Source organism: Scyliorhinus torazame, chromosome 27 (genome assembly GCF_047496885.1).
Source record: "Scyliorhinus torazame isolate Kashiwa2021f chromosome 27, sScyTor2.1, whole genome shotgun sequence".
Lineage (NCBI taxonomy): Eukaryota > Metazoa > Chordata > Chondrichthyes > Carcharhiniformes > Scyliorhinidae > Scyliorhinus > Scyliorhinus torazame.
The window spans coordinates 23,858,855-23,880,547 of record NC_092733.1 but is presented as its reverse complement, the minus strand read 5'-3'; the positions used below and the strand labels follow the sequence as shown (position 1 = coordinate 23,880,547).

Below are 21,693 nucleotides of genomic sequence, written 5' to 3'. Positions count from 1 at the left end.
CCTTTTGCTGTGTTTTTAAACGGTTTATAGAAACTATATTTTCAAAAACACACACGTATCTTATTGCGCAAGAGTCCACAGGAGTTGGGGAATATCTTGAACCTGCCCCACTGACCACAGAATGCACTGTGTTAGCACCAACCATGTGAAACGCTACACGGACTGCGCACAGGTGCACACCACATTTTGTAAACTGCATTCCGCATGTGTATGTTCTGACCAGAAATCCTTCATAAATTTTAGATAGGTGAAGCAAATTTCATTTGCCGGTAGTCAAACGTTGATCGTTCGCAAGATGAGAGGTAGCAAAAAACAAAAACAATCCTGTTTTTTTCCAAGAAGAATTTTTTTTTTTTTTTTTTTTAAATCTCTGTTGAAGCTGCCTTACAATTTAAGTGCAACTCAAGCTCTTTATGGCTTTCAATGGTCATTAATTTCGGCATTATTGCACTTTTTTTTTCCTCTATGCAGCTTTAACAGACTATCGCTAAATTTCTTCCAGACATGTCGATCTTTTAACACAAACTATTGGCAAAGGGCTCCAACTCCATTAATCTGGCAAATTGTATGTATTGCAGCTGTGTTTAGAAGTCACTGGTTGTCGCTTGGAAACTATCGTGGGTGGTGAATGGAGAGTAGGTGGGGGCAGAGGGGAAATGGACACCGCCAGCGCCAGGCTAGCAACAGGCTCAATGACTGAAAGAATTGACGCTAACCTGTTTCAGAGTCGTTGCTCTCAGAGGAGCTGGAGTCACTGCTACTGTCTGACTCAGAAGAGCTGCTGCTGCTTCTCATCCTTGAGGGGCCTCCCACATCCATGCTTACGTCATGTTTCTCAGCTGCACAAAAAGAATCATACAAGTAAATAGACAGCATAATCCATTCAAGCTCAACAAAAACACACTGCAACTAAACTGGCTTCACACAACCTCTGATCAATTGAGGGCTTTGTTGATATATTTAAGATTTTCATAATTGCTTGTTCTTGGGCAATTCCTTCATATTGTAGATTACACTAATGTAAGTCACAGTCCACGTATTTGTTTTTAAAATGGACATTTTATTGTAAAATCAAGTTCTTTACTTTGTAATCAGTCTCTCATTAAATAACTTCGAAAATAATCAGTCACATTTAAATTCACCTGCTTAGAAGTGCCCCCCCCCCCCCATATTAAAGTTGAACCATTATTTACTACATCACCTTTGACACCCCCACAGAGCATCATCTCTCGTAAGTGTGTTCAGAACGGAGCGTACGGCACTTGAAACCTGCATTGCACCATCTCTCATTGTGCATCACAAGTAACCTGTAGCAGGCAGGCAACTCCGCTTTCATAAAAACAAGCAAACTAGCAATTTCCTCAGTCCAAATGAAATCACAAAACTCTAGTAGAATGTTTGACCCAATTAATATCTTCCCATTGCTTTGCAAACTTCAAACAGATTGGAAATAATCAATAAGGACACTAAAATAGATGTAACGCCACATATCAGTTACATGTCAATTAGGGAAAACTTCCTTGGTAAGTGAGGATGTGAAATAAAGATATGGACGCAACCTAAAATGTCAAACAGGGGTGTGCTTTGTTGATTTTTCTCTTAGCCCCAAGGGTCTGGGGCAGGGAAGCTATCTGTAGGTGAAGGGTATTGCATTCATAAAGTGCTTTTCAAAGCACTTCACAGCCAATGAAGAAGTGTTCTAATAGTCACTGTTGCAATGCAGGAAAGGTGGGATGCTAATCTGCACTGACAAGCTCTCATTTAATGGCCGGATAATCTATTTAACGACGTTGATTCAGGGATAAATATTGGCGGGGGGGATCATATGTGGGATCTTTAATGTCCACCTGAAGGGTCAAACAGGACCTCAGCTTAACGATAGACCCTCATAGTGCAGAACTCCCACAGTACTGCACTCGGAACATTAACCTGAGTGCTACCGAGCCATGGCTGACACTTCAAGGCCACCTTAGTAAGAGGATTCTCAAGAGTCAATTTAAAATGAGACAGATCTGTTAAAATTACATGTAAGTGGATGATTTAGCTAACAGCTCAGATTATTGATGGAATGGTTCTCAAAGCATTCGCACAGACATCAAAGGGACAACAGCACACTGACACTTCCTCACAGGGGGAATAAAATGCCTGCTCTTACTAAAGCTTCATGAAAACTTCATGAATGGAAGGCGGCTCAAGCGATTGGAACTGATGGCCTCTTTTCGCTGTTGCATAATCTGTGGAATTCTGATTTATTTTTAAACTTTTGAATTTCATAACAGGCTTGAAGGATTGTCAAGATGGGATCATCAAGTTGACAATATTTTCAACTAGGTGATGCCTCCTGGGTGTGCTAAGTGATGCCAGCCATGGATTTGAACTACGAGGATGTTTCGGAGCCCTGTCAGCATCAACGAGTATTCTTCCTTCAGGATGCTGACCCACAATAGCCAAATCTTGAAGAGTTTGATATCAGAGACTGGAGCAGTAAGCAATGCTGATTCAACCCAGTGCCACCTCAATATAAAATAAGTCCCTAGTTTGCCACAATCATGCTAGTCCGATTTACCCCAACCATTTCAGCATTTAATTGATTTGTTATCAACGATATTGTTTTTCTTCTTTTTTTAAAAAAAAGAGTCCGGGCAGTTTTGCTCACCACAATTCTGGTGACACACTAAATGCCATTGCCACAAATATATTCAACGATGTGACTCCAATATGTTTACCTATTAAGGAATTAAAGTTAAGAGGTAATTACAGGCTTCAGCCCGTTTATACATTTCATAAGAACAAAAGAACATAGGAACTAGGAGCTGGAATGGGCAATGCAGCCCCTTGAGCCCACTCCACCATTTAATACCATCGTGGCTTATCTCCTCTCTGTCTCAACTCCACTTTAATGTCCACTCCCCATAACCTTCATTCGGCAAATTAAAAACCTACCTATTTCCTCCTTTAAATTTGCTTAGTGTTCCGGCATTCGCTGCACTCGGGAAAGACAATTCCACAGATTTACCACCCTTCTGAGTGAAATAATTCCTCCTTATTTAGGTTTAAAATTTGCCACCATTTAGTCCAAAATTATGGCCTCGTTCTAGAATGTCAAGAGGAGGCATCTGCTCTACGTCTACCTGGCCAATCCCCATTTGCATCTTCTTCACCTCCATTAGTTCTCTCTCATTCTTCTAAATTCCAGACAGTATAGGCCTAAACTGTTCAAGCTCTCTTCCTAAGACAAGTCCTTCACTCCTGGAATCAATCTAGTGAACCTTCTCGGAACCGTTTCTAATGCATTTACATGCTTCCTCATGTAAGAGGAGCAATGCTGTGTGCAGTGCTCCAGAGGGGTTCTCACCAATGCCTTATATGTAACAGCACTTCCCTACTTTTATATACTATTCCATTAGCAATGAGTGCCAAAATTCCATTTGCCTTTTTTATTACCTGCTGCACCTGCATACTAACTTTCTGCGATTCGTGCACCAAGACACCCAGATCCCTCTTCACCGATGCATTTTGAAGTTTCTTTCCATTTTTTATTCCCCGGACTAAAATGGATAACTTCACCTTATCCATGTTAAATTCCATCTGCCACATTTTGGCCCAGCCACCCAACCTATTCATATCCATTTGTAAATTTCTTACTTCCTCACTGCAACTTGCTTTCCCACCTACTTTAGCACCGCCTGAAAATTTGGCGATAGTACATTGTGTCCCCGAATCCAAGACAAGCCCGAGTACTGAACCCTGTGGCGCATCACTAGTTACAGCTTGTCAACCAGAAAAAGACCCATTTATCCCAACTCGCTGCTTTCTGTTGATTAGTCAATGCTCTATCCAAGCTAATTTATTACCTCCAACCTGGTGGGATCATACCAAAGGATATTAACCTTTTGTGTGGTGCCTTAACATATACCTTCTGGAAGTCTAGATAGACTACTCCTACGGGACCCGCATTATCCACTTTGCTTGTTACATCTTTGAAGAACTCCAGCAAATTAGTCAAGCACTATTTATACTTTATAAAAGATGTTGATTGATACCCTTTATAAAACCATGCCGACTCTGACAAATTGCATTTTGACTTCCCAAATGCCTCCTTAATAATGGATTCCAATAATTTTCCAACAGATGTTAAACTAATTGGTCTTTAGTTTTCTACTTTCTGCCTTTCTCTCTTTTCGAACAGGGGCGTTCTTCCAATCCACTGGAATCTTTCCAGAATCAAAGGATCTTTGGAATATAAGAACCAATGTTTCAATTATTTCTGCTCCAATTCCTTTAAGACCCTAGGATGCAGGCCAGCAGACCCTGTTGGCCTTCAATCCCAATAATGTTTGTACATTTTCCCTAGTGATGTCAATTGTTTTTAGTTCTTTCTTTTCAACAATCTTTGCATTACCTGTTACTATTGGGGCTGGTTCTAGTGTCCTCCACAATGAAAACAGAGGGAAAATATTGATTCAGGTTCTCTTCTGTTTCGGTGTTCCTCATTATTGACTCCCCAGTCTTGTCCTCCAAGAGACCAAATTGGACTTCCTTTTTTCATATACGTCTGGAAACTTTTGTATTCGTTTTTATATTTTGTGCTAGATTTCTTTCATAATTTATCTTTGCTCTTTTCATTACTTTTTTTGTAACCCTCTGTTGGTCTTTAAACGTTTCCCAATTCTCCAGCCTGCCACTAACCTTTACAATAAATAATTACTTAGTTTTTGCCCTAACATGAAGGCAAAAGCGAATGCGTTTTACCCCCTCTTACAATCTTTCTTTCTACTTCTCTGGGTTTTTAGTTGCGAGAAATTAATCTGCCACTGTTCATCAACTGTCCAACCTTTTAGCCTTTCTGCCCAGTTCACTAGGGTCAAACCTGTCCTCATGCCAAATACTTCATATTCCCTGTACCAGGTACTGATACTTTGTTCACACTGGTGAAAAAGAGCATGAAAATATAAAAATTGAGAATTTGGAAGGTTCATCTCCATGGCCGTTTATTAGGTGGCTGTTGGGAATAAGGCGCCAGGAGTGACACCATTTTAGACTACGCAGCTCCTGCTTAAAGTAATTACTGATTTTAAGTTGGAGACAAAATTCTTAATTCCATTGCATTGTAAATCATTAAAAGATTCACCCCCCCAATGGATAACTGGAACCAAGGTCACAATGTGATCTTGTTTGTGCTGAGTTATTTGGCTTCAACCATAGACCATCAGGCAGCTGTGGTGTTACAGTTCATAGAATCCCTGCAGTGCAGAAGGAGGGGGAGGGGGGCGGGCAGAGGGGGGCGGGGCGAGCGAGGCGGGGAGAGCGAGACGGAGAGCAAGACGGAGAGCGAGACGGAGTGTGAGGGGGGAGAGCGAGAGCAAGAGGGAGGCCGAGAGCTCAACAGCAGCACTCCTAATATTAAAGGAATTTCTGGAAACAGCATCACACCTCCCATTAAAATGGCAAAAAAGACTTAAGTACTTTGTTGATTGTGAACTTTCAATTATAATAAGTGTATAACTGTAAGAAATAGAAACGGCTTTTATAGGTTTGTTCCTATTGCGCAAAAATCATCTTTTTGTGGTTTAACTCTTCAACTTAGTAAAAATGCCAGTATTCTTGGGAGGTCAGTTCCGTGGTCTGAAGAATTTGGAAAACCTTGTTCTCGAGGACTGCGGGTGCTCAGTCACTAGTCAAAAATTGAGGGGGAATTCAAGGAGATGGTGATAGAGCGGCAAAATGGATTGGAAGTAGAAGGCCCTTGATCTTACTGAATGGTGCAAGAGGATTGAAGAGACGTATGGCCCATTCCTGCTCATATCATGTTGTTATAGGGTTATTTTATTAAAGAAAAAAAATCCGCTTTGAAAGTTTTCCAAGTTGATATAGTTCGTCAATTTCAGCAGTTCAAAACTATATGTCATTATAGCCGCTTTCTGACCAACTGCATATTAAAGGAATAAAACCAATGGGGTCAGAGTTATTTGTTATCTGTTATTACAAATTATAACATGGAAATCAGGGAAGAAACCTCAACTTCAGCAAAGAAATAACCATCCTCTTACCATTGTCCTCTAGCATAAGTGTTAAAACCAGAGTCCGCCACACACGAAAGAGAACGTGAACAAGAGATTGGGAGCTCATTTTAAAGTTTACTTTATTCACCAAATCAGGTGTGATGAAGCACCTGTCTCTTAGTTCTGCTTTTTAATGCGAGTGCTCGTGATCCTATTACCTCCTACTAGGAGTGAGTGTGGACAAGGGCCCAGGGGCAGGCTTTCCAGTGCTGACCCTGCAGTACAAACATTCGGGCTTACAGAAGATTGCAGGTCACTTGGGCTGTTACCAAGGAATGTCCACAAGGAATCAGCAGTGTCAAGAGAAGCAAAAAAAAAAGAAACAAAGTAACTTGAAGAGGATAAGCAAACCACAATAAAAGCAATATTGTCCACCACAGCCCTCAAAATAAAATAGCCAAACCTTCAATACAGGCCAGTATGCAAGGCGGGAATATTTGGATGATCAATCAAGATCATAATGAATGGCAGAGCAGCCTCGAAGGGCCGAATGGCCTACTCAAGAACAAAGAACAAAGAAATGTACAGCACAGGAACAGGCCCTTCGGCCCTCCAAGCCCGTGCCGACCATACTGCCCGACTAAACTACAATCTTCTACACTTCCTGGGTCCGTATCCTTCTATTCCCATCCTATTCATATATTTGTCAAGATGCCCCTTAAATGTCCCTATCGTCCCTGCCTCCACTACCTCCTCCGGTAGTGAGTTCCAGGCACCCACTACCCTCTGCGTAAAAAACTTGCCTCGTACATCTACTCTAAACTTTGCCCCTCTCACCTTAAACCTATGCCCCCTAGTAATTGACCCCTCTACCCTGGGGAAAAGCCTCTGACTTTCCACTCTGTCTATGCCCCTCATAATTTTGTATACCTCTATCAGGTCGCCCCTCAACCTCCTTCGTTCCAGTGAGAACAAACCGAGTTTATTCAATCGCTCCTCATAGCTTATGCCCTCCATACCAGGCAACATTCTGGTAAATCTCTTCTGCACCCTCTCTAAAGCCTCCACATCCTTCTGGTAGTGTGGCGACCAGAATTGAACACTATACTCCAAGTGTGGCCTAACTAAGGTTCTATACAGCTGCAACATGACTTGCCAATTCTTATACTCAATGCCCCGGCCAATGAAGGCAAGCATGCCGTATGCCTTCTTGACTACCTTCTCCACCTGTGTAGCCCCTTTCAGTGATCTGTGGACCTGTACTCCTAGATCTCTTTGACTTTCAATACTCTTGAGGGTTCTACCATTCACTGTATATTCCCTACCTGCATTAGCCCTTCCAAAATGCATTACCTCACATTTGTCCAGGTTAAACTCCATCTGCCATCTCTCCGCCCAAGTCTCCAGACAATCTAAATCCTGCTGTATCCTCAGACAGTCCTCATCGCTATCCGCAATTCCACCAACCTTTGTGTCGTCTGCAAACTTACTAATCAGACCAGTTACATTTTCCTCCAAATCATTTATATATACTACAAAGAGCAAAGGTCCCAGCACTGATCCCTGTGGAACACCACTGGTCACAGCCCTCCAATTAGAAAAGCATCCCTCCATTGCTACCCTCTGCCTTCTATGGCCTAGCCAGTTCTGTATCCACCTTGCCAGTTCACCCCTGATCCCGTGTGACTTCACCTTTTGTACTAGTCTACCATGAGGGACCTTGTCAAAGGCCTTACTGAAGTCCATATAGACAACATCTACTGCCCTACCTGCATCAATCATCTTAGTGACCTCCTCGAAAAACTCGATCAAGTTAGTGAGACACGACCTCCCCTTCACAAAACCGTGCTGCCTCTCACTAATACGTCCATTTGCTTCCAAATGGGAGTAGATCCTGTCTCGAAGAATTCTCTCCAGTAATTTCCCTACCACTGAAGTAAGGCTCACCGGCCTGTAGTTCCCGGGATTATCCCTGCCACCCTTCTTAAACAGAGGAACAACATTGGCTATTCTCCAGTCCTCCGGGACATCCCCTGAAGACAGCGAGGATCCAAAGATTTCTGTCAAGGCCTCAGCAATTTCCTCTCCAGCCTCCTTCAGTATTCTGGGGTAGATCCCATCCGGCCCTGGGGACTTATCTACCTTAATATTTTTTAAGACACCCAACACCTCGTCTTTTTGGATCACAATGTGACCCAGGCTATCTACACCCCCTTCTCCAGACTCAACATCTACCAATTCCTTCTCTTTGGTGAATACTGATGCAAAGTATTCATTTAGTACCTCGCCCATTTCCTCTGGCTCCACACATAGATTCCCTTGCCTATCCTTCAGTGGGCCAACCCTTTCCCTGGCTACCCTCTTGCTTTTTATGTAAGTGTAAAAAGCCTTGGGATTTTCCTTAACCCTATTTGCCAATGACTTTTCATGACCCCTTCTAGCCCTCCTGACTCCCTGCTTAAGTTCCTTCCTACTTTCCTTATATGCCACACAGGCTTCGTCTGTTCCCAGCCTTTTAGCCCTGACAAATGCCTCCTTTTTCTTTTTGACGAGGCCTACAATATCATTCGTCATCCAAGGTTCCCGAAAATTGCCGTATTTGTCTTTCTTCCTCACAGGAACATGCCTGTCCTGTATTCCTATCAACTGACACTTGAAAGCCTCCCACATGTCAGATGTTGATTTGCCCTCAAACATCCGCCCCCAATCTATGCTCTTCAGTTCCCGCCTAATATTGTTATAATTAGCCTTCCCCCAATTTAGCACTCCTTATCCTATTTTCCATACTTCTAAGTTTCAAGTGGAATATCAATAGCTCCCTCTATATATTCCTCCTTTGCAGGACCATATTGTACTTTCTAATGTTATTTTAACAAGAAAAATGCAATATAGGTTAAAGTTTCATGGCACACTTAGAATTTCTCTCTATGTTAGATGTTTGTGAAAATCCAAAGTTGCTTCATAATAGAGACAATGTTTTATATATATGCTGTTAAAGCTGCATTTACTGTTCACCCTTAGTTCCTGTGCTAGCCAATGGCTTCCGAAGCAATCTAAGGCAGCATTAATAAAAGTTAAGATTGTAAAGTGGGACAGAAATGATAAGGCAGAGTCGAGGGGAAATGGGCAATGGCAACAAAAAAAAAAAAAAAATTCAATTGATTTAATGCGCCAAGCAGCTTTAATAGTCGGCCCTTTCCAGTGACAGTCCACAAATTTACTAATTTCAATTTCACAACCGTGGTGGGATTGAAACTGAACCTCTGGGTCAGTAACCCAGGACCGCAGCCACAACATTAACTGTATCCAATCAGTTGGAAATCATTATGCACATATGTGCTCTCTGTTAAGGGCCAGTATTATTTTGTCATTAATGGGACCGTAACATGTAAGGAGCATTTTCTCAAACACCTACCCAGCGCCATCAGACACTTCAGAGTTACAATCCATGAGCAGCCACAGATATTTCTTCACACTGCCTCAAATGTTAAGGCAGCAAAGGAATCATGAATCACCGATAAAGCAGAGTGTGCAGGCTCAGGTGTTAAGTTACAGACATTACCACGTTCACTGATATTGCAATCCAATACTCTAGGCTGTACAAGGGAGTTACAAGCTTATCCTTCAACCCATGTTAGCAGTGTTTCACTGTATATGCGAAGTAACTTCAACCAGCAGGGTTTTTCCATCAGGCGCCATCCCGCTGGTAGATTGACCTCGTTTGGCCGCAGCTTCCTAAAATGTTCCAACGCAGGTCAGCGTAAATTCGACGAATAGCATTACCTTTCGATTAAGTACGTTGTCTTCCAGACTTAATTTTAGATCACGCATTTCTCTTTCGGGGGGGGGGGGGGGCTTTTCAGACAGCAGATATCTTTGATGATGTTTTCCCTTCCACACCTCTTCTAGACTTCCCTTTGTTACCTGACCCAATACTACTCGCTCTTCTCTCCTTCTACCCCCCCCTTCATCATCTCTCTCTCTTCCTTTCTCCCCCTCCCTCCCCCAACCCCCCAATCATTGACAGAACTTCTCTTTTGTAGTTCTTCCATCCCTTTCCCTGCCTCTGGACTGGTTTAAAACCAGTTATATCTCAAACTTCTTCCAATTCTGATGGAAAGCCAAAAGCTGACAAGTTGGCACCATCTCCCACCTGAATGTTTCTATCAGTAGGCTGTTTTTTCCAACACCTGACATCTGCAGACAGTGTGCTTGTTGAAGTCTGTTTGTTGATTGGGTTACAGGGCCACTGCAAGAACTTGTATATGTTTCGGAACAAGCACGAGTGCACATGTGCCCAAGTATACTGCACAATCAGAGCCTGATTATTCATATGCATTGGGTTTGTTTTGTTGCTTTGGCCATTAATTTATCCCCAAACAATCTCTTAAGTCCCACAGGATGGAGGATGACTTGCTTCCACTCCAGCTCGATGGGCTCAGAGATCACTGATAAATCCAATGCACAATCTGTAGACACGACCACACGTGGGGCAGGTGCTGCTTAAAGGGTCAGAAAGATGACGTTACTGGAAGTTTGCTCACATCTCCGACACAACTTCATCTCTTTGCATTCCCAAAGTCTCAATGTGTTCAGCAACTTCCCGAGTGAATCGTCTCCATTTCTGTCGGTCACTTGCCTCCCTGGTGTCAGTGGGGACCTCTACCCTCTTCAGGGATGTTTTGAGGGCATCCCGAAAGCATTTGCTTCAGAGTCTGGTTTCAAGCATATCGAGAGCTGAATTTGGGTGATTAGCCCCTCGATGCGGAGCACATTGGCTCGGGGCAGGATGCTGCTGTTGGACCGCCTTTCTTTCAACAGATTTGGAGAATCTGGTGATGGAACCATTGCTTGGAGGTGCCCGTTGTAGGTTGCCCAAATGTTTGAAGCATAGAGGAATATGGAGATCACTGTTGCCTGATAGGCCATGTTCTTAATCTCAAGATTCTTGCCCTCAAATATCCTTCTTTCCCCAATACCAAAAGGCTGAGCTGGCACATTGAGCCAACGATGAACTTTACCATTCATATTTACTTCTGTTTAAGATGAGGCTCCCGAGATAGAGAATGGGTACACATTCCAGAATCTCACCATTGATCTTATTCAAATATGAGAAGTGTTGTGCTGCAAGGGCTGGTTGGAAGAGGATCTCTGGGTCTTTAGTGAAAGGCCCATTTCTCGTGCTCCTGAAAAGGAATTAACAATGGCCCAGTTTGAGTGAGCAGAGGCAAAAGCATCATCTGAATATTGAAGCTCCATGACTGAGGATGGGGTGACTTTAGTTCCAAACTGAAGGTAACTTTGGTTAAACAGCTCCGCCTGTTCTGTTGGATCAACTCCACATCCAGCAAACTACTCAGACGTGAAGTGCAGTATTACACTAAGGGACGGTGTGTGTGTGTGTGTGGTGGGGGGGGGGGGGGGGGGGGGTGGGGGGGGGGGGAGAAAGAGATGACAGCCTTCTTTGACCCGTCTTCAAAGCTAGGGTCTGCAGTGTTCTGTTGAGGACCATGACTTGCATGTCGCCATGGTCCAAGTGGAGGATGGCGACAGGTTTCCAGAGGCAGCCACATTTGAAGAGGAAACACCAGAAGCCTTCACAGTTGGTAAGTCAAAAGGTTTTTGTATGGTCAGTAAAGGTATTGGAGCAGTTAGTGCTATTCTTTAAATTGTTCTTGGCATTTGGTGGGTGAAAAATGCACTATGATCACGGAAGGAGCGCTTCGTCCACTGGGAGACAATAGAGGACGATCCCTGTATTAATCTTCCCCATGGGAGATGGCAGGGAGACTCTTCTGTAGTTACCTCAATCGGATTCGTTGACCTCCTTGGATAGTCACAATCATAGCGTCCCTGAAATCCACCAGCGTGGACTCCTAATCCTAGGAGAGAGAGGAGGATAGGAGGTTGTGCACATGCCAGGAATGCGTCTCTGCATGTCTCAGAATTGCTGCAGGGATCCCAACTGCTCTGGAGACTGTTGTTATTTTTCAGCTTTCGAATGGCATGACAGACCAGGGTTGCTCCTGGGCAGAGGAACAGGAATGGAGGGTGCTCAAGTCAACGACAGTCTAGATGAGGAGCTCTGCAAAATGTTCTCTCAAGCGAGCGTGGACTGCCTTCATTTTCTTGATAAGCTACCATCTTAGCTTTGCTCTCAGCGGGTTGGGCTCTTCAAGCGCTTGTGCAAAAGATATTCGTGACAAGCCACACATTGTTGGTGTCTGCGATTTCCCATGCCTTTCTGCCCGCCCACCATTTGAACTTTTATGTTGAGGATTTTACGCTGTACCATTCTGGCAATGTTAGAAACGCAGATCCCTTTAAGAGTAAAGCTTAGAGTGATGCAGGTGATGCTCAAAGAAGCCTGTTTTCCCTTAGTCGGGGAATTGTCTCTGGACAGGGAGAGGACCCAGAAGGGTAGAGTGGAAACCAGTGCTTGAACGGAATTGTAGTTTCCCAGTAAAACAGTTGTGAATCATCAGAATACCTTGTGCTGCCTAATTCAGTCATTTGTTTAACACTGTCACTTTCAGATGGTTGTAGAGCTGCTGCTTTGAGATGTGAATCTCCCAGTCTGCGAAAGCCTTGTACTTACACTGGATCAGGTCCTGTATCTGTTGGCCTTTTTAGTCAAACCAGTCACAATGTTATCTGGTAGGGGCACCAAGGACCTCTTTGCAGTGCTTTATTTGACAAATCTACCCCTAAAGAATCAAAGAATGGCGAAGCCCCATACCAAAGTATACCAAAACAATAATGTTTCCAAGATGGCACTGGAGCATGACGACTCTGTGAGCTCTCTCCCCCAGTCCCTTTTCTTTCATCTATCACCGTTCTGACGTACTCAAACTATTTTCCACTTCTTACATACTCTGTTGATTATTCTTTTTGTCTACCATGTACGTACTGTGTACGTTCCCTCGGCCGCAGAAAAATACTTTTCACTATACTTCGGTACATGTGACAATAAATCGAATCAAAAAAAATTAAAATGGTGTACCAACACACAGCAGCAAGGAGAGTATGTCTTTGGGTCAACATTTAAGTTTTGGTTGCTCTGTCTGGACAGGGGGTAGGACAATGATCTGTTGATATTCTGAGAACAATTGATGAATCTTTTCAGGCTACTTAATCATCAGCTTAACAGTTAACTCAAGACTAATTGCAGTGTGAGAGGTATGTGCAGTGTTATAATCAAGGCTATTTACATGTATGTACAAACTGACTTTAGCCTTGGCCCCAGTCTACTTTGCCGAAGGATCTACTTCACATGGTTGCACTACACCAATCTTTTCAGCCTGGTTTCTTCCCAGAGCTCAGCTGGCCACTAACGTCATGTAACCTGGTATCCAGCTCACTCTTCAAGTCTAGCTGGAGGTCATCGTTCGATTTCCCCATCTACTCTCAAATTTAATGCCAACACCAAGACCAGCCGCTGCCAAGACCTGGTATTATATAGGCCATCACTGACTTTAAGCCCAAAACTTGCAAAGACTTGCAGGTGATTGGCCTCAATAGTTTCTACATAGGTCAGTGGCTCTGGATAGCCGAGTTAGGTTAGTAGCCAAAAACACATGTACAGCCCAGATACAAGGCAGAGGTGAGCAACATTCGGGAACTCATTGAACCGTTGAAAAATAATTACTCCGAAACTAACAGCTTAAATTTATACATTTATGAACGGAGTAAAAAAAAACAGGGCACATGCTCAATCTGGCACGAGCCACCAAAGGAGATATTGGGTCAAATGGCCAAAAGCCTGGTGAAAAAGTAAAGTTTTAAGGAGTATGCTAAAGGAGGCAAGTGAGGTTGGGGCCTAGGCAACTAAAGGCATGGCCACCAATAGTGCAGCAATTAAAATCAGGTTGCCCAAGAGGCCAGAAATGGAGCACAGCTCTGGTGCTGGAGGAGATTACAGAAATAGGGAGGGGTGAAGCCATGGAGGGATTTGAAAATGAGTGAAACATGTTGAAATCAAGACATTGTTTGGCCAGGAACCAATGCATGTCAGTGAGCACAAGGGTAATTGGTGAGCAGGACTCAGTGCGAGTTAAGACACAAACAACAGAGCTTTTCAGACTTTACAGTGGGTAGAACATACAAACATAGAACATGCAGTGCAGAAGGAGGCCATTCGGCCCATCGATTCTGCACCGACCCACTTAAGCCCTCACTTCCACCCTATCCCCGTAACCCAATTACCCCTCCGAACCTTTTTGGTCACGAAGGGCAATTTATCATGGCCAATCCACCTAACCTGCACGTCTTTGGAAGAAACCGGAGCACGCGGAGCACGCGTAGACATGGCGAGAACGTGCAGACTCCACACAGACAGTGACCCAGCGGGGAATCGAACCTGGGACCCTGGCGCTGTGAAGCCACGGTGCTTTCCACTTGTGCTATCGTGCTGCTATCATCACTCAGAGGCGGAGATAAACCCAGGTTTGAAGCTGGAAGACATGTGAAAACCTTGCAAAAAGGCTGCACGAAAATGCAAATCTAACAAAAACAAATCTCAAAAAGTCACAGATCCTGAGATTGTGTTCCAACTCATGCTTCTGAATTCCTATTTAAAAAGGTGTAGGTTTAACATGAAAGCTGGGGGAAAAAAATCTCTATGCCACATTGGATAGCTGTTTTGCTGGCCCACAGCTCCCAGGCTGGATTTCCAGTCCTCACTGATTTCAGCAAGATCAACTGTTAGTGTACTACAATTATCCTAATGGTCCTGATCGATACCCTGGGACCGCCAGTGCCACATAAAGAGTCAGTGCCCTCAAGGAAAGGGAGAAAAGAGGATTAAAACAGACGAGCAACCTTGATGCTTGTGAAACACAAATTATGCAACGCCTTGTACTCTCGATTTCATTTCCAAAACGCCACAAATTATTCTGAATCTTGCAACATTGAAGGCTACCAGATAAGCTGTAATTACCTAGGAAACCAGTCGTCTGATCTCAGTAGTTCCACATAAGCAAGAGTGGGATTCTGCAACACAGCATAGACAAAGCTATGCAGAATGCCTCAAACAGGCTTCAGCTGGATAGCTCTATCTAGAGAGAAGATAAACCTCAACCTTCAAAACGACTCCCAAGTGAGTGACTCTGCATTGCAATGATAACTGGGAACAATTAAATCAGTCAGAAGTTTCACCAGCTTACGACCAGCCACCTGTAGGGAGTGAAATATCGGGAGTGGAGGATGAAAAACCTGGTCAGATATACACTGTGACTCACTGCTAAACACAGTCCAATTTAAATTCAATATCAAAACTCGGAGCAATGCATAGCTCATGGCAGAAACAGTCTGCAGACACTTTGAAAAGGAAAACTGGGGTAAAGGTCGTATCATAAATACTTGCAACATTCACTCTAAAATACCCACAATTGAGATGCTGCAGTCATATAACAACCATTAGTAAGAGTAAACGATTTTGTGGCCTTAGGAGGCGGTGCATAAAACATGGAATGTTTTATAAACACTTCCAAACATCCAACACCGGCCAAATGAAAAGAGCACTGGTGCAGTATAAATGTTTCTAAAGTGCAAAAAACTGAAAGCATACCATTTCAAAAGATACACTGTCCATACTGGCCTCAAATTACTTTTTCCTGGGAGGAGGTGAGGTGGGGGGGAAATAAAAAATAAATATGCTTCTATCAAGTTTTTGGCTGGCATATTGTTGAGACTGGGACATAAAATTCACTTTTGTTACCAGATGCGCAAATCATGCGTCACTGGTTTCTCACAAGATTCCTGGAACCAGAATTGGGCAACTTTAATTCCATAAATCAACTGAGCTTGGTAAAAGGGCAACACTCTTGTCTCAGTGCATCATTAGTCCCCTACTGTAATGTGAAATATTTAGATACAAGTATTGCTGTATTAGCAGGGACTATCATTTCACTCAATTGTTTGTTTCAGGAACTAAAGTTTAAGTCTAATTATTCAATTTGTCAGGGTGGCAGCTTGTACTGAATTAATAAAGATTGTTCATTATAAACAAAGGAACTGGACCATGTATTCACATCCCCATTCACAGCTCAGTTTCAGGAAATCAAAACATCTTACCCCACCTTTAATTAAATTATTAAATGAAAAAAATGCACCACATTAGCTTTGGTACATAACCAGAAATAAACATTCATTTATATCGCTTTCAACCCAGTAAACTTAATCAATTAGATTTACCACCATACCTCTCAACTGTACCGTTTTAAAATCATCGTATTCCAACATGAAGCTTCACCACTGAGTAAGTAGCACAGTGCATGCAAGTAAAATCCGCCAACGTGCCGATTCTACAGAAGGCACACTGGCTCCCCAAAGAACGAGCCTGAATTCCAGCATTCAGCATATTGCAGTGTGAGAGGTATGTGCACCGTTATAATCAAGGCTATTTACATGTATGTACAAACTGACTTTAGCCTTAGCCCCAGCCTACTTCGCCTAAGGATCTACTTCACAAGGTTGCACTACACCAACCTTTTCTGCCTGGTTTCTTCCCAGAGCTCAGCTGGCCGCTAACGTCATGTAACCTGGTATCCAGCTCACTCTTCGAGTCTAGCTGGAGGTCATCGTTCGATTTCCCTGGGGCTTTTTTCACTGCAAACAGCATCACACAACAAGATTTGGACCAAACACTTTGGTACCGGTACACAGGTACAACACAGTGAATACAATTACTCTAGTTTGGCACGTGGGATCAGATGCAAGGTTTCTGCAAATTTAAAAAGAAAAGAAAGCAGCTGTAGGAAAACAAAAAAAAACATTCACACTTTGTGACTGCTCTTGAAGGCCATCAATCTGAAGAGACTTTTAACAAATATTGGGATGCATATGGATTCTGCAATAGTGAGGTCAGAGTCCGCTTTAGCGACAGATTAAATCATTTTGGAATAAGTATCGGGCTCAATTCATTGCTACAGCGACCTCAGTTGTGCTGCTGTAAAGCACTGCGTAGGGAAGACCAGGCCAGAGGCTAGAGTAATCCCTGGTTGCTGCTTCCAATTAAGTTACAAAGAGCAATATCAAATGTTGGCTATAGTCAGCACAGGGATTTCTCAGGGATTCGGGAACGAAAAAGAAAATTGTAAACTATCTGCTCCTGCCGCTTAAAAAAATTTTTTTCGAACAAGCAAATGATTTCATTTTAATAGCTTTCCCCACCCCTCCCGCCGATGGCAAGCGGATAGAAGACACCAAAGCCTCCACAGCCACCATAAACCAGCTGTCACAAGGGCCAGCGAATTCCATGCTCTCCAAGGAAGTATTCAATATTTCCCCACAGTGACATGTTGATATTCTGAACTCAGCACAGTGAGTGATACACGCCCCACCAAGTGGTATGACAGAAACTGTGATTCAGTACACCACCTGACCTTTTGTTGGGCATTTTATTTTCCCTGCAGGCAATCAGAAATACCTTCACACACAGGTGGTTTTGCACAAAGACAGGTTTAATATTAAATCATGACATCACTGCTCTGCAATTAGCAAAGTTTGCAAAATTACAATAAAAAAAACTCAATTTCACAGGAAGAGATAAATCAAGTTCAACATTAAAAAGGAAACAGTGTACCTCTGAAAACCAGCTGTTGCTTTGACCCCTGGGTTAAGACGACCAATAATGTCATCGCTCCACCCGTGCGTACCCATACACAAGTGGAACTACGATAGAAAAGAGCAGATCATTTACCATGATCTGTAAATGATCACGCCCAATGTAAAAGACTTTTACAAAGACTGGAAAGTTCAAATCATCTCCTAGCAGGGTATGAACAGCACATACAACACTGAAGAACAAGTTACAGAAGAACAGATCACCCAGATCAGGTTGGTTTAGAAACATAACAGAACCCATTCAGTTAAGAGTGTAATGAAAGGCATTTTGTATTTGCGATAATATACACTGTCCCCAAACCATTATTTTTGCATTAAACCCTGTATTGTTAATCTATAAGCCAATTGATGGTCTAGCTCATTCGTAAATACTCAAAAATTCATTTTTCTTTAACAGCATGGAGGCGCAGATTTCCTCAAGTACTGAGTGATGCACAGAAAGTCCCTTTCCCCAACCCCGTACATACAATCTCAAATGTGGATGCCAATGGCGAAGTTCGCAATCTTAGCCTGGAATCACGAGAACCAAGTTTTGTGGAGAATCTTTAAAATGTTGAGTGTTTAAAAGTTGCCTTCGAGGCAGGAGAGAAAATATTGTGGCCTGGGAGCTGGAAGGAAACCCGAACCACAACCACTAATAGACTCGCAGATTTTCAATGGTGTTGTCTGTCAAAAAAAGAGCATGTGAATTCTGAGCCCAGTCACACAGCCTCCGTCAAATCATTGGCATGGAAAACACCAAATTAACAAGCAGCTGGTCAGAGTTGCTCCATTTTCTCCCGACGGGGACACAATTTTTATTTTAAGCACTTGTCATGGAGACAGTATATTTAATTTGGAAACGCATAAGAAAACTCAGTTGGAATGAGCTGTGCAAGACTGCTAACCCACAAGAATTTCCCCACCTTTATTTATTTCTCATTGCATTTCAATAAACTACATATTTTATGAAATTTTACTGATGGCGACTTTGCGACAAGACAATGGCAAAGATGTAAAATGGCATGACAGTTTTCAAAGAGAAATGGGGGAGAAAAGCGAAGGAAAAAGGTTGAGCATTTTGTTTGTCGATTTTATTTTAGTCAAGCTTGTGAATACAAAGCCTAATTCCACAATCCAATCCTAAAGAATGAGCTAATTTTGAAAGCAGCCATCGTGTACAGATGCTACACAATTTCATACAGCAGTCATCTCAGGCCCACAACTTCAAGAGTTGCTCTCTCACTGTTCACATGATTAACACTGACCAAGTGCCATGTACATGACTACGAATGGTGTATGCATGCATTCATGCCTTGACAATCTATTGGCGCTTGCTGGGGCATCACTTCATGGGTCGGATTTACATGCAACAGAAAGCCAGTTCAACTGCAACTGATCTGGATGGAGTGAAATTGTTTCCTCTATTCAATTACAATTATGTTCTATGCACTTATGACCAACCACAACACTGAATAGAAGTCCAAGAGAATTAGTAACCTCAATTATCTTCAACAACGCCCCCTACCCTACCCAAGTAAAATCTATGCGGTCAGCTAATGGTGCAGTGGCAAAATATGCTGGTAATGTGGGGACTCCGTTTGGCACTGCAGCTGCATCCACAATGAGCTTCTAACCTTTACCAGACATTATGGCCAACACAACAAGTAGACTAAGAATGTGAAGGTAATATGAAAAATCAAGTACAAGGGGAGAAAACCAGCAGAGGCATTAATGGAGTACAGAAAGTGCAGGATGCAACTTAAGAAAGCAATTAGGACAGCAAAGAAGGGATATGAGCAAGCTCTGGCTGGTAAGTTGGGAAAATCCCAAGATATTTTATAAGTATATCAATGGGAAGAGGATAACCAGGGAAAGAGTAGGGTCCATGGGGCAATCTGTGGGTGGAGCCAGAGGACAATGGCAGAGGACATCTGTCTTCGTCCAAGAGAATGGGGACATAGGTATGGAACTCGGAGACGGAGGTTCTTGAGCAAATTGACGCAGTGACAAAGGGCTGGAGGTGTTGGCAGGCGTAAAAGGGGACAAATCTCCATGTCTGGATGAATTGTCTCCCAGGCTGCTCCCAGGTGAAGGAGGAGATGACAGGGGTTCTGACCCAAATTTTTAATTCCTCTCTGGCCTCAGGGGACTGGAGAACAGCTAATGTGATTCCAATATTTAAGAAGTGTTGTCGAGATAAGCCAGGGAACTACAGGCCAGTGAGTTCACATCAGTGGTACAGAATCTGTTGGAGAAAATTCTGAAGAAGAGAATCTATCTCCACGGAGAGGCAAGATTTGATCAGGGACAGTCAGTATGGCTTTGTCAGGGGGCGATCCTGCCTAACAAGAGTTAATTTTGAGATGAACACCAGGTGCGTAGATGAGATTAATGCAGTTGATGTAGTTTACATGGATTTCAGCAAAGCCTTTGGCAAGGTCCCACATGAGGCGTATAAAGGCGGCAAATGCACTTGGGATACAGGGTAATTTGATATGGTGGATTCAAAATTGGCTTGGTTTGAGAGACAGAGGGTGATGACAGATGCTGCTTTAGTGACTGGAAGCCAGTGGCATACCATAGGGATCTGCGCTGGGTCCCCTATTATTCGTCATTTATATAAACAACATAGATGCCTATGTGGGGGTAGGATCACTAAGTTTGAGGATGACACAAAGATTGGACAGGTGAGGTTGAGTATCTGGGATTACAGAAAGATATTTGGATGGGATAGTGGCAGATGGAATTTAACCCCGGAAACGAGAGACGATTCACTTTGGAAAGAGAAATTTTACAATTATTCAATGAACGCTTTAAGTTCCGAGGAACAAAGGGACCTTGGTGTGGTTTATCCATAGATCTCCGAAGACGGGATGGCAGGTTAATAGGGTGTTGATAAAAGCATATGGGACACTCGCCTTTATCAATCGGGGTATAAATCACAAAAGCAGGGAAGTCATGTTGGGAATTGTATAGAACTTTGGTGAGGCTACATCTGGTGTGTGTAATTCTGCTCACCATATTATAGGAAAGATGTGATTGCATTGGAGGGGGTGCAGAGGCGATTGACCAGGTGGGATGGAACATTTACGTTACGAAGACAGTTTGGGGTTGTTTTCATTGGAGCAGAGAAGACTGAGGGGAGACCAGATTATGAGGGGCATGAACAGGGTAGATAGAGAGCAGCTATCCCCCTTAATTGGAGAAACGGTCACAAAGAGAAAAGTTCACGGTGAAAGGCAGGACGGGATGTGAGGAAAATCATTTCACCCAGAGGGTGGCACCCAGGGGCTGGTTTAGCACACTGGGTTAAATAGCTGGCTTTTAAAGCAGAACAAGGCAGGCCAGCAGCACGGTTCAATTCCCGTACCAGCCTCCCCGAACAGGCGCCGGAATGTGGCGACTAGGGGCGTTTCACAGTAACTTCATTTGAAGCCTACTTGTGACAATAAGCGATTTATATCATTTAATTTTCAACTGTGTGGAATGAACTGCATAGGTGTGTGGTAGAGGCCGGTCGCCTCATCTTTTAAAAAGTACCTGGATGAGCACATGGCACATCATAACATTCAAGGCTATGGGCCAGGTGCTGGCAAATGGCATTAGGTAGACGGGTCAGGTGTTTTTCATTGGTCCGTGCAGACTCGATTGGCCACGTGGGAACTCTACTGCACTGTATTTTCTGTGATTCTGTGAGTAATCTTAGAAAACTCATATATCCCTCTCCAACTATTGCAATAAAAAACGAACAGGATCGAGATTAGATAGATTATTTTGGACAAGGAAATCTAGAGGTATGGGGATAGGACTGGAAAGGGGAATTGATTCCAATCAATCATGATGATTGAATGGCCTAACGGACAGTATGTCCCACCCTACTCCTATTTCTTAAAGTTCTAATGTTAATCATGGGTCATAAAGAGAGGGGTTAAATAAAGAGACAGAGCCACATAGGAGTTGCATTCTACCATCGCTGAAATTTGGGGTTCGATGCACCCAGTCGATTAAAGACCCATGGCTCACAAAGAAGTCAGTTTGGTCAGCTTCAACGTCCAGTAGACATAGGCCCACAAGAACAAAATTG

At 43.2% G+C, this 21,693-nt stretch overlaps 1 protein-coding gene across 5 annotated transcripts in view; it reads right to left on the bottom strand.

Moving 5' to 3' along the window:
- brd4 (bromodomain containing 4) overlaps positions 1 to 21,693 on the bottom strand; it is a 240,009-nt gene that overhangs the window by 35,033 nt on the left and 183,283 nt on the right. For 4 of the 5 annotated variants that reach the window (XM_072491151.1, XM_072491152.1, XM_072491148.1 and 1 more), the window contains exons 11-12: positions 16,491 to 16,610; positions 717 to 839 (exon numbers count right to left, since the gene is read on the bottom strand). In XM_072491151.1, the coding sequence (XP_072347252.1) occupies positions 717 to 839; positions 16,491 to 16,610 (243 nt within the window). The remainder of the gene's footprint in view (positions 1 to 716; positions 840 to 16,490; positions 16,611 to 21,693) is intronic. The other variant, XM_072491149.1, reaches the window with a different exon arrangement.